This window comes from Myxine glutinosa, chromosome 2, assembly GCF_964187855.1.
Source record: "Myxine glutinosa chromosome 2, kmMyxGlut1.1, whole genome shotgun sequence".
NCBI classification, from domain to species: Eukaryota; Metazoa; Chordata; class Myxini; order Myxiniformes; family Myxinidae; genus Myxine; species Myxine glutinosa.
Genome location: NC_136262.1, coordinates 12818865 through 12833115, shown reverse-complemented (window position 1 = coordinate 12833115; position 14251 = coordinate 12818865). Strand labels below are relative to the sequence as shown.

At 41.8% G+C, this 14251-nt stretch overlaps 1 protein-coding gene across 1 annotated transcript in view; it reads right to left on the bottom strand.

Annotated features, from left to right (window-relative positions):
* Nucleotides 1-14251, bottom strand: part of LOC137422414 (teneurin-3) — a 419444-nt gene that overhangs the window by 108418 nt on the left and 296775 nt on the right. The window contains exon 16 of the mRNA XM_078772563.1: nt 11998-12117. Within this exon, the coding sequence (XP_078628689.1) occupies nt 11998-12117 (120 nt within the window). The remainder of the gene's footprint in view (nt 1-11997; nt 12118-14251) is intronic.

The window sequence follows — 14251 nt, the reverse complement described above, 5'->3', positions numbered from 1 at the left end:
CGACAAAAACAAAGCCAATGGAAATCTGAGGCACCAAACCGTGGCAGTGTGTAATCAGCAGAGGCCTACAGGCCTAATATCTTAGGTGGGTATGCTTACACATTGTTGAACCGTGCTTCGTATGTAAGTACATAATAAATACAAGCTTTATGATTTATAGGCAAGCATCACTGACCTCCAGCTAGATATCATCATCATCATCATCATCATCATCATCATCATTGTACGGAAGAAAAAGGTAATCCTGTTTAAACTTCTGATCATTCCATCGATGGGGTTTGTATATGTCCCACGACTTAACTTAAATTGAGCATAATTTATTTTGAGGAAATGTTTGTTTGTTGGGAAATCAGGGTAACATTTTATGAGAGGACCAATGTTTGTCCAACCTGCTCTTAAATAATTAATTGAAGTGTTGGTGCAGTTACCACAAACCGAGGAAGGCTATTCCATTTCTCAGTTACTCTTTGACTGAAACTGTTCTTTCGTAGAGCCGTATAACTCCTCTCCTTAAACAACCAAATATCAATTTAGATTTTTTCATTTCTATATTTTACGGACGTGTTTACATTTTCTTACATAAATTTTCATTGCGATTTTAATTTCACAGTTTACACTTATATAAATTACAATTTTCAAATGCAAGATATCGATTGGGTTGGTTTTTTTTTTAAAGATGTGTTTGCGGTTTTTTACGTACATTATTATTCATGGAAACTTTTTCTTTCTTTTTTTCATTTACGGACAGTATAATACATTTACGGACAGTATTGTCATGGTTATTTCATTATTTCAGTTTACAGTTATAGAAATTACAATTTTGAAATGCTACATATTGATTGAGGTTTCTTTGTTGTTTTTTTTATGTACGCATTTACTGTTTTTAAGGTAAATTTTCATTGACAGATGCTTTCTGACGGTTCTGTGATTTTTTCCCGGTGTACCGGCTTCGATGTCCGTTGGCATGCCAAATTTCAGCTTTCTACGTCATCCGGAAGGTACCGAACATTAATATCAGTCAGTCAGTCAGTGAGTGGTTAGAAAGAGCTTTATATATGACATGTATATACTGTACATACACTACTGGTCAAAAGTTTTAGAACACGTCAATTTTTCCAGTTTTTATTGAAATTTAAGCAATTCAAGACCAGTGAATAACCTGAAAAGGTACATAGGTAAGCAGTAAACTGCTTGAGGTTAAAAAAAAGTTTAAGTTAGCAAAAACTGGAAAAGAATGTAAATTACACAGTTATATTGTAAAAAAAAAAAGGCCTTCTTCAGGGAACAAGTAATGGGTTAACAACTTACAGTTGTTCTGCAGCAATGTAACTAAATTAAGCCTTGAAAGTTGATGCAAACAATTCCTACAGGTGTCCCAACCTCTGCTGATTACTTGATGATAAAACCCCTATCTGTATAAAAGCAGTATTGGAACAGTCTGTTTTTACACCCTCTGAAGCATTATTTGGACAATATTGCACTGCAGGAAGTAGTGCATTGGAAACTGGATTAAACTCTGACAGGAAGAGGTCTGGCAGACCCAAAGCCACAACAGAATCAGAAGACAAGTTTCTGAGAGTCAACAGCTTGCGTGATAGGCGGCTCACAGAACAACAGCTTCAAGCACAGCTAAACACTGGTCGAAGTAAGCAAGTCTCAGTTTCAACTGTGAAGAGAAGACTTCGAGCTGCAGGTTTGACAGGTCGAGTGTCAGTAAGAAAGCCATTGCTAAGATGGCAAAATAAGAAAAAGAGGCTTGCCTGGGCCATGAAGCACCACCAGTGGACTACTGAAGACTGGACGAAGGTCTTATGGACCGATGAATCAAAATTTGAATCTTTGGTTCATCACGCAGGGTTTTTGTACGACGTCGAGTAGGCGAAAGGATGGTTCCTCTGTGTGTGACACCAACTGTCAAACATGGAGGAGGAAGCATGATGGTCTGGGACTCTTTTGCTGGATCCAGAGTGGGCGACTTGCACAGAGTGACTGGCACCCTGAACCAAAAGGGCTACCACAGCATTTTGCAGCGCCATGCAATACCCTTTGGTATATGCCGAGTTGGTCAGGGGTTCATCCTACAGCAAGATAATGACCCTAAACACACCTCCACGCTATGTCAAAACTACCTTTGAGGAAAAGAACAAGATGGTAGGCTTCAAATCATGGAATGGCCAGCAGTCTCCAGACTTAAACCCTATCGAGCTGGTTTGGGATGATCTGGACAGAAGGGTGAAAGCAAAGCAACCTACAAGTGCAACACATTTGTGAGAACTTCTGCAACAGTGTTGGGAAGAACTTCCCGCACAATATTTGATTTCCATTGTAGAAAGAATGCCACGAGTGTGTTCGGCGGTTATATCTGCAAAAGGTGGCTACTTTGCTGAGTCAAAAATGTAAATTAAATTTTGTTAAACAAAATGATTCTATGATTAATTTTTTTATCTCCAATTGTTTATTTGCTCCATGCTTAATTTCAGAGTACATTGAGACATTACACTGCGTAAATTTGAACAAAAACTGGAAAAATTGAGGTGTTCTAAAACTTTTGACTGGTAGTGCATGCACATGCATACAGCAAGTCCTCGCTTATCACAAGAGTTGCGTTGTCGCAAAACGTTAGGATAAGCGAAACTGCATTAAGTGAAACACGTTTTCCCATAGAAACCCATGTATTAAGGGGGGATGCGTTTTTAGCTGGGACTCTTCGGGGTACCTGGGCTGGTTTTTCTGACATTCACAAATAAATAGATACTGAACATTAAATAGATACGAAAAATTTAATATTGTACACACCAGACAACAAACAAAGTTTGTAGTCTCCGAGTGGCAGCGACACTTTCTTTAACTGAGGCTGGAGGAACGGAGTTGATTGCGGGAGGAAGGTCACACTTGCGGAGAGGCAGAAATAGTTTCCCTCTTCACTCGACGCTGTGCTGTCACTTTCTTCACTAGTGCGAATGGTGTGGCTTGTGGAAGGAGCATCCTGGCTGGTGGATGTAGTTGGTGACACGTCTTTCAGCTTGAAAAATGCACGGCGAATGTGTTGGATGGCTTTCTTTTTCATTTCTGCATAAAGTTCCTTGTAGCGACAAATGGCGTCATTAACAGCACGGTTAAAATCAGTGCTCCTTTCAACATTTGGATCTTGCTCGATAACAAATTATATGGCCTGCTCAAACATAGTATGAGGTTTTTCATGGTGAGCTGTTTGAATAAAGGCGTCACAGCATCTTCTTCTTCTTCTTCTTCTTCTTCAGCCCACTGCTTTTCCAACTCCATGAGATCCTCGTTGCTTAAGGGTTCTGCATGAGACTCTAGTAAGTCCTCCACGTCCTCTTTGTCAACCTCCTAAAAACCAGCCCACTTCACCAGGTCGACAATTTGTCTTGTAATTATCAACGGAACATCAGGAAACCCCATGAAATTGTGGACACTGGCAGGCCACACTTTAATCTATCGTTCATTGTAGAAGCACTCACCTCCACCCACGAATCTTTAATGTTTTCCAAAACCTTAATGTCTTTAAATCATTCCACGAATTCTTCATATTTTTAAATTATTCCACAAACTATGGGCTTTTTCTTGGATCACAAGTAAGAGGATGATCTTGGATGATTGATCTTCAATCCATGCACTTAATACCCGCTCCATGTTCTGCCGAGCACTGTTTATCACTCTGGTTAGTCTCGTAGCACTCAAACTGGTTACAGTCTCTGATATTTCCTTTATTTTTGCCAAAAGATCAAATGCACAGTTGATTCAGCGATCACGTATGTGCAGCCGATTTCCGTTATACCTTCACCACGCTCATGTTTTTTTTCATCACATTCAATTTCACCTCTAATGTAACAGCCTTTCGTTGTTTCATGAGACGAGGTGTGATTGGGGAAAGTCTGGCACATCTCTTGGAACTCATTACTGATTATTTGGTCTGTTTCAAAAAGGAATGTTAACCTCTCTATCACTGATCATCTTTCACCCTGCAAGCACGGAGGAAATACAGTGTACAGTACATGCACAGTCGAGTGAAAACGTGTTTATGCACATCCTGGGTGGTTGTTGTTTCAGGTACGCAGTTTGAATTTTTCTCCTTGCGATGGCATTGTGATAAAAGCGAAACACGTCTGCGATAATCAAATAATTGGTCATAAAAAAATTAAATTGCAATAAATCAAAACTGCAATATGTGAACTTGTGATAAGCAAACACCTACTGTACATCCCATGGAGAGTTGATGACATATGGCAAGTTTCTATTTTTTTCGATGAGCAGTTTTGGAGATGTCCAATGTTTTTCCTTTAATCCAATATGGCTGCCAAACCATGTGACCTACGACGTCAGAGTTATCAATAAAATATTCTCCATGGAGAATCCTGCTGATGTTTAATGTTTGCTTGAAACAGACAAACAGTTGCAAAGAAAAAAAAATTAAAGCTAAAATATACAGACATTGACAGACAGACAGACAGAAAGACAGACAGAACAAACAGAAAAAACAGACAAACAGTTGCAAAGAAAAAAAAATTAAAGCTAAAATATACAGACATTGACAGACAGACAGACAGAAAGACAGACAGACGTATTACAATAGTCTCGCAACCTCTTCGGGCAAGACAACAATGCTTGTAAAACTAGTGCACATGCACCGAAGCCATTAGGCCAAGGCTCAGTCATACAATAACATGTACATCCTCACCCACAGGGCCAATATACATGGGCATGCCTGAATGTTTTCCAAATGTGGATGATCTGCCTTCAGCTGTTTGAGAAATGAGATGTTTATAGAAAAAGAGGAAAGAAAGAAAAACCACAAGAAAACTAGGTACCAACACCAAACACACGGGCAAACAAAGCTTTCAGACAAACTAATACAAATGTACGTCGATGAGAATGCCAAAGGTCATGGTCATACAAGCACATACATCCTGTCCCGCTGTATCAGAATGCATGGTCGGTCATTCCAACACCTATTGTATATCAGTGAAGCGTAATCTGACCTCTTTTTAATTTAATTAAAAAAGGATTAAAATTCAAATATTGCAACAAAGGTAAGAATGTGCACCTCAATCTCCTAGCTAAGGTACCCAGTCCAACAAAGCTTGTCAAACTAGTGTACACATGCACTTTGGCCAGAAAGCCAAAGCGCATGGTCAAACAAACACATACACCCCAGCGGCCTAGCCCAATAGGTCCAGAATATATGGTCATATCCAACTTTATCAGTAGGCCAGACAACCATTACAGAGTGGAGTAACCTCCGGAGATCAGCTATCAGGTGACCCATGAGTGAGTATATACAACTAGGACCTCTTAACTGGAATGGTGATCATAACCACCCCGTGCAACACCAGAACATGCTGCAAGGCTTTGACAAGTAGGGGGTGACCGTCACTCATCCATCCTACCAATTACGGAGTTAAGATCTCTAATTGTAGCTGGAAATAAAATATCAAAACTAAATAAGTATTCAAGCTCAGTTGCAGAATGTGAAAAAAACAGAACTGCCCGCTGCATAAATCAGTGCCAACTACGAGACTTCTAATTACAGCATCAGTCAACGTACATATCGACATCCGTCCGCTAATGTCCACACATACATGTACGTGTTACATGAACAGCCCATTGCCATTCTAGTTTCCTTACTTTTTCAACGGCACATACCCTTGTTTGTGTTCTTTCCCATTCATTCATTTTCCTCACACTTCTTCATATTCTGAGAATACGTCTTTCCATGCTTCTGTGAGTCATCTTTCGTTTATTATTTTTGCATTTAGGTGTCCAGTCAGGACTGACATCCGGTCAGTGCAGGTAATACACATTGGTTGAAGATACAATGGCAGTCTCCCTTTGAGAATATGACTCGGAGTTTGAAAAGCACTCCAACCATTTTTGTTCTGTTTATTTCAGACAATACACGTAACTGTTGACCTCTCCTAATTTGATGCCACTTACTTCACCTGGCTAAGGAAGAATGGATTTGGAAAACATCACTTTCTTTTTCTTTAAGTTAATCTTCAGACCCGTTTTAGATCTTCATGCATTTCCTTCAGATCATCATGAGCATGGAGAAAATAAAGAAAACCAGAGAATTGTCTGAGGAGGTCAGAGACAAGATTGTAGCCAAGCATGGACAATCTGAACGCTACAAGTCCATCTCCAGAGACCTTGATGTCCCTGTGTCCACCGTATGCAATGTTATCATGAAGTTTGAGGCCCATGGCACTGTAACCAACCTCCCTGGACGTGGCCGCAAGAGAAAACTTCATCGAAGTTTGCAGCGTAGGATTGTTCGAACGGTGGAGAAAGCAGCTCGATCAACTGCCAAACAGATTCAAGCTGACCTTCAGACACAAGGTACGACAGTTTCAACTCGCACCATCCGTCGCCAACTCAGGACAATGAGCAGGACAATGGGTCTTGCAGCAGGACGATGACCCCAAACACACTTCAAAAAGCACCCAGAAATGGTTCAAGACAAAATGCTGGACTCTTCTGAAGTGGCCAGCAATGAGGCAAGACCTAAATCCCATTGAACACCTGTGGGGAGATCTGAAAACAGCAGTTGGAAGAAGGCACCCTTCAAATCTGGGAGAACTGGAGCAGTTTACACAGGAAGAGTGGGACAAACTGCCAGTAGAGAGGTGTAGGAAGCTCATTCATGACTATAGGAAGCGCTTGACTGTAGTTATTTTCTCCAAAGTCCGTGCTACCAAATATTAAGTCTTGGGTGTCAATAATTTTGTCAATGCCATTTCTTTTTATTTTCTGAATTAAAAGGATATATTAAGTTCTGAATCAAAAACAAAGGTTCTGTAATAATAACAGTGAAATAAAGAATTGTGGGGACAAAATACTTTTGTCAATTTCAACTTATTTTTGAGAAAATTGTGAGTTATTTGAGGACAGTGCAAGGGTGCCAATATTTTTGGCCACGACTGTATACATGCTCCAATACAACTGGATGTTAGTTTGCAGTCTTCAAAATACGTAACACTATCATCTGCTAAAAGCAGTGCCAGCTGCACATACTGTCAAAATTCAAAAATCGGAATTAGAAAAAAAAAAATGTTATCCGACAGTAAAATTCCAAGAGTTTTATTTAATATCAGCTCTCAAATCTATGAAAAGGCCTTTCTATTCTCACCCAAGACGATACCTACAAATAATTACCTTTCTGTAGTCTGTGTACTCATTTAACACATCACACAAGTTTGATTGTTTTTTTTGTTTTGTTGTTGTTGAAGTATAATATTAGTCATACTGTGCTTTATAAAACTTCAGATTCAATGTAAGTCTTTGTGGCATAACATCATTTAATTAATTATAACATCTATTAAAACTTCTTCACCGTTCTAAGGTAGAGTTTTGTGAGTGTATTCAGTTTCTGCATCGGTGCACATTGCACTACGTATTGTCTTCTCAGACACGCGCGTGGAAGAGTACGTCCTTCAACATTAGACACCATGTTTTTAAATAACTAGTGGGGTCACCCGTGGGACTCCCACTACACGGGCATGGAGGTGTATCGATGCCATCGGTGCAGCCGTTTTTGCGGTACCCGGGACAATAGCGTTAGGCGGTAGTCCAAACCTGAAAATGGTGGAGGCCAAAGCTGAAATTGGAAAAACAATATAGCCTATTTTACTCCAGGGGGTCCCAGGATTACCCACCCAAAATTTAGTTGCGATCGGTTCAGCCGTTTTTGCGGTACCTGGGAACGGACGGACGGACAGACAGACAGACGGACAGACATTTGGTGAATTATAGTATGATGTTTGAAGATCGGGGTTGGTCTCTGCATAAAATGCTGGCTGCAGGTTAAACTGGAAGAAGTCATAGGAAACGTGTCCATAGTGTCGACGTAAAGTTTTTATTGACAGTTCAGCCGACTTCATGTCAAGCTGCCAAATCACACAAAAGTTCATGCTCCATTTGACTTGGAGGCACAAGTGTATAAAATTTAAACTGCACTGGTCATGTCACGTTGACACATTTGGTGCAGTTACGGTTTTGTGTGGAGCTGTCCAGCACAGTTCCAAATTGGAAGTATAAAACAGATCCGAGATGAAAATTGTCAACAGAAATAATAACGCATCGAGCGAGCACGTTCAAACATTTGTCCACTATTATTTTTATTGCCTCCTCCTCCAAAAAGAAAAACGCTGCCAGTTAATCGCATCATAAAATTGGTCTGGCCTTATGTGAAATATGTTTAATAACGAGCAGGATTGCATCTGTAGAAACTACTAACTTGTGCAGGAGCAGTAGGGGGGCACTGCATAATTGGGCCTATCATTTATTGTGATAGCCATGGATTCAGATGTACCTTGTTGAATGTGGGTATTAAAATACCACAGCATCTTTCACAGGAGGTAACCCTTGGGCTAGTACTCAATATCAAATAAAAATTCCACACATGCATAAAGAATATGATTGTCCAACTTGCTCATTAGGAGCAGCAACTAATGCCGGCAGACGGGATGCCCAGCTTAACGTCCACCCGAGGGATGGCACACTCACTGATGAATCGCCCTGCAGGTGCAACACTGCGGGGACACTTTACAGTTGGCATTCTAACCCAGGCTAGACAGGTGAGAGCCGACAGTGCGTACGTTTCGGCCATCTTGCCAGCCCACGTGGTAATATTATTATCATCAATGGTACTATTATGCCATTATAATCAGACGGAATTGACCCATTAATTTGTAGTTATACATAATGAAAATAAATAATTAACAATTTTGACGAAAAATCTAACCTCGATGACATTGAGGCTGGGGTCAGGATTGGAGGAAGACGTATCAATCTAAGGTATGCCGACGATACCATTCTGTTGGCAGGAAGCAACGAGGACTTGATGAAGCTGTTGCAAACTGTGAAGGAGGAAAATGAAAAATCTGGTCTTTATTTAAACTTAAAAAGACTAAAATCTTGTCAACTGAGAAGATCGACATGTTCAGTTTGGGAGACGATCACATGGAAATAGAAGAATGTTTACTCTTCCTGGGTTCGAAGATTGAAGTGAGTGGAGAGAGGACAAATTAATAGACGTTTAGTGTTGGGGAGAACTGCAATGTCAGAATTGACAAAGATCCGGAAAAACAACGATGTGACAATTCATACCAAGAGGAGAGTGGTGAATGATCCGGTATTTGCATTTGCAATGTATGGATATGAGTCATGGATAGTGAAGAAAGAAACGAAGATTGACATTTTTGAAATCTGGTGTTGGAGACGAATGTTTAAAATTCCATGGACTGCAAGAAGAACAAACAAATCGATGCTTGAAGAAACCAGATGGTATTCATAGATTACTTACCCTGCGCAGTCAACTCATTGTGAGCCAACTCTTCTGTTTTTAAACTTTTTTTTGGATCCAATATGGCTGCCAGACCACGTAAGCGATGACATCATAAGTTCATATTCTCTAATATAATTGTTGCATAGATCATGCTCAATACATTTCAAACTGATCAGACTAAGCATTGTCCCTGTGGAATTATGACGTCATAATTATGGCACCAATGACGTCATCGTTAACAACACCTATTCCCCATATGGAGTTCTTTACAATGAGCCACGTTTCAATTTTTTCCATGCAGCGGTTTTGGAGATATAGAGGTGCAACGTTTTTCGTTTTTTCAAAGATGGCGCCTGTACCACATGACCTATGACGTCATGATTATCATTAAAATATTTGAAAGGAAGAGGCGCTTCTATGGTGAAAATTTCGTGTCCATCAGACCAACAGTTGCTGGAAAAAAAATGATCGGAAAAGTGTTGTACTTGTGGAATTATGACGTCATAACGAAGGCACCGATGACATCATCATTAACATATCTTATTCCCCATGGGGAGTACTTGACAATGAACCAGGTCTCAATTTTTTCCATGGGGAGGTTTCAGAGATATAGAGGTGCAAAGTTTTTCCAAAATGGCGCCTGTGCCACGTGACCTATGACATCATAATCATTAAAATATTATACAGGAGGAGGCCCTCCTATGGTGAAAAATTCATGTCAATCGGACCAATAGTTGCCGAGAAAATGATTTTTTAAAATGCAGACACGTACGGCACACGGCACACGTACCTACGTAACTGAATGCTTAACCCCGCTTTTCGCTTCGCGAGCGCAGGGTAATTTGACCAACGTGTACATTGGAAGGACCGATGATAAAACACTAAAGGTGTAAAACACTTTGGACACATCAAGCATGCAGAAAACGAAAGTCTGGAGGAGGTCAGCCATGTTGGGTAGGGTTGAGGGAGGAAGAGGAAAAGGCAGATCTTGTATGTGCCTGATGGATGGGGTAATTAGGGCTGCAATAAAGGCGTCTCTGCCATAGCTTTGGGAAGCAGTACAGGAATAGGGATGCTTGGATAAATCTGATTATGATTGTCACCACAAGTAGGCCACTGGTTATAATAATTATAGTTACTAGGGCATGCCCGTACTATATATATATCTAAAATTATATCCCCCCCCTCTATTTACATGAAATGGTTTGGTCCAAAGCGAACGGCTTGCGAGTACGGTGACAATCCCCCCCCTCTATTTACATGAAATGGTTTGGTCCAAAGCGAACGGCTTGCGAGTACGGTGACAATCCCCCCCTCTATTTACATGAAATGGTTTGGTCCAAAGCGAACGGCTTGCGAGTACGGTGACAATCCCCCCCCTCTATTTACATGCAATGGTTTGGTCCAAAGCGAACGGCTTGCGGAGTTTGGTAAAGAAATCGCCATAGCTCGGTAACTACTTGTCCGATTAATATGAAACCTTGAAAAGGCACATCCTCGGGTCCCCAGCAATATACCTGGCAAGTTGCAAGTATATCGGACCGGTAGTTGTCGCGAAACAGCGGTCACAGACAAACACACAGACACACACACAGACACACAGAGATTACTGGAATTATAGATAGATAATGATGTTTTACTTCCGGTAGGTGTGCATACCAGCAGCGCTTAACTGATACACTGCCCTGTGCAAGTATGTCCAATATTTTCCAGATTTCCCTCATGTGAATGTTAAACAATGCTAGTGACCGTTAGGAATAGGATGATACGTCGAATAATGGTCACAATTGTGCCGTAAGGGTGTCAGGGGCAACATCACACGTAACACTTGAAGCGACGGTCAGGAGAAATCACATATAAGGCCTCAATATATAAATTATAAACCATCCGTGTGGAGACCACATATCATCTGTTGGTTCCAAAAATCAGGCAAGCGATAGGATACATCATTCATGTGTAAAGACTCATGTAAGAACCTTTATTTGGTAAAGATCATTGCGGCCTAGTTAGCGGCCTACCAAGAAGCCGAGCAAGTCGAGGCGGCCCAAAATCCATTAGTCTGTGGTGGACACGATGAGCATAGAATGTCTCAGTGACGTCAGGTTTCTTCCAGATTTCTTTCAGTTGAGTGTTAAACAATAGTAGCAACTGTTTTAAAAAGTAATCATGCGATGGACAGAATTGACCAAATAGTTTATGGTGATAATAATTTTTACTTCCTGTGCGTGTGGCCCACGAAACGCCATGATAAGCGACTTATACACCGCAACAGCCCCTTGGGACAAATGAGGTCGCTACAACCTCTATCACGTGACCCTTCGTCCTCCTGTGAAGTCTGGTTGAGATGAATGTATCGCAGCCGATACATGTACGATGAATGTACGACCGAATGTATCGCAGCCAGACAGCCAGACAGACAACAAATTGCATATTTTAGTTCGATTATAGAAATGTTAGTGAGCTAAATTCTTGTTAAATGTAATATTATTCTCCTCGCTTTCATTTAAGAATACATTTGGAATCGATTCTTTCCCGATCTATTCTTTCCCAAAAGGAAACATCGCCCTTCTCAATCTATTTTTCCTACAAACAGAGGAGGTAGCAAGAAGTTGCAAACAGTCTCAGGAACAACAAGGAAGATTGTTCATTCATATAAAGAAAAATACAGGCCCATGTCAGTTTGTGATACATACGTGCCATCTTGGCGGGTGAATGCAAATCCAAACTGAGGATTATCTGGGAAACTGACATTCACTCCAACAAGTGGACTTCCGTCAGAAACCTCCACCTTTCCTCGAATGACAACAGCTGTCCTGAAAGAGCAACAGATTGATGATTACAAACATTGATATTTGTCATTTCTTCCAATGGTCGAATCACAAATAATAGTTGCGGTACTTAGTAATTGTGAAAATAATAATATAATAATGACAATGATAACATGTGGTAAGAGTAAAAAATAACAATTTCATTACTGTTATTATTGTCATCATAACAATGGAGGGTAAAACTTGTAGCTTGTTGAAGCATAATGCAAGTAGCTGGAAGTGGAAAATCCTAACACAAAAACAGGTGACTGAGCAATGAGTTAGGTTTCACCAAATCCAAGACAGAAGCTGCATGGTATGTGCAAACGAAGAACGAACACACACACACACACACACACACACACACACACACACACACACACACACACACACACACACACACACACACACACACACACACACACACACACACACACACCTGTTCAGCCAGCAGAGCCATTTTAAAATTCATATATATATATATATGTATATATATATTGTTACAGACACGACTTTGATGTTAAAGTGGGCCGAGCGGAATGGCCGTCGTGTCCGCACAAATTACCCGACTATACTCGACGTTGACGAAGTCGCGCGATGCTGGCTCAATAAGAAAAAGAAGACACCCGGCTGGATTACAATAACACAATACGACACCAGGGGTTCAGTTCTCAAGACCTCCGGAGGAGGTTATATTAAGGCGGAAGGTTAGATTACAACTACAAGAGGGACAGCATAGAAAGACAAGCACTTAGACACAATCTTATATTATTCCCAACAGACGACAGATAAACGGGACAAAGCTGACTCACACGGGGATTGATGGAAAGGACAGGCGGGTAGCGATGGCTCCAGGTGCACCTGGGCTCAAAGGTCAGAATCGACTCGGTCCGGTCCAGAGATGCGGGGAGGTCGCAGCGCTCGGATGGCGTCTTGTCTGCTCAAGCTGGGGGCGCATCTGACTCAGCGCTCGCAGGTGGCTTTCCTTCTCCAAGCTCGGTGCGCATCTGACGTCACATCCGGCGCGGGGCCGCGTATATCCGGCGGGGAGTGACACGCCCTCGGCTCGTTAGCTCCGCCTCGTGGAATCGGCACGTTGCTTCTCATTGGGTGCGTGCGGGGGGTTTACCAGGCTCCGCCCTTGACGAGGAGCTGACAAGGAGCCCCTTCGTGGTAACCCCGTGGAGCGCATGGTCTATGGCGCTAATCGAGCCGGTGTGAGGACGCATCCTCCCCCGCTCCGCCGCCATCTCCTCTGTTGTTGTTGTAATTGTTGGGGAAGAAGATGGAAGGAGGTATGGGAAAGGTCCTAAACTCACTACTGATGCCATATAATCACATTCTGGTGCAACGAAGAGTCATAATTAATGGAAACGAGGCCTTAACTGACATAGAATAAGAATAACTAGGAAGATGTCCGAAAGTTGTCTACGTGTGGTGCGGTGGACCTGGGCACGACATTTAATGGGGGAATAAGGGGAAGGTCGGCTCTACTGATTGTTATTTACATGCAATGGGACTAGGGAATGGGGGATCGGGGAAAGTTGGGGAGTATTGGAGAAAATAGGGGAATATTTACAAGCGGATATGGAGGCCAAATTCCATATTCGCAACATTGCACCCTTCTCTACCCTCGGGGCGTCCCGACCCGATAAATTTTTACCTACTTTAGTGTGGCACGCAATGTAGTTCCCTCTACTATTAACTCTACCCTGAGTGCGACAGTTTTACAGATATTCACAAATGAGTAAATATGTCCCCCTGCGACGTTGCACCCTTCTCCTCACAGAAACACACCCACAGGATAACCGAATCCGGAAAGAATTCGCAAACTAAACATACAGCCGGTAGGGAGCATTATTTACAAGATTACGCTGATATCTACACTACGATCCAGGACCTGTCTTTGGAGGAACACATGCAGATGTTATGCATAGAGAGAGCGCGCTTGCCAGCATCGATACACCAACCCACGAGTGCTCTGTGGCCGACGGCCTTTAATAACGTGCAGAGCACCCTTCCCGAGCATCAACAGCACCACCCCACCACCAATCGGTGCAGTCACCATTGTTCATTGGAATAAAAATAAATTCGACAACCCCTAACCCTGCAGGTGTCTCTTGCTCTTCTTGTGGTGCAC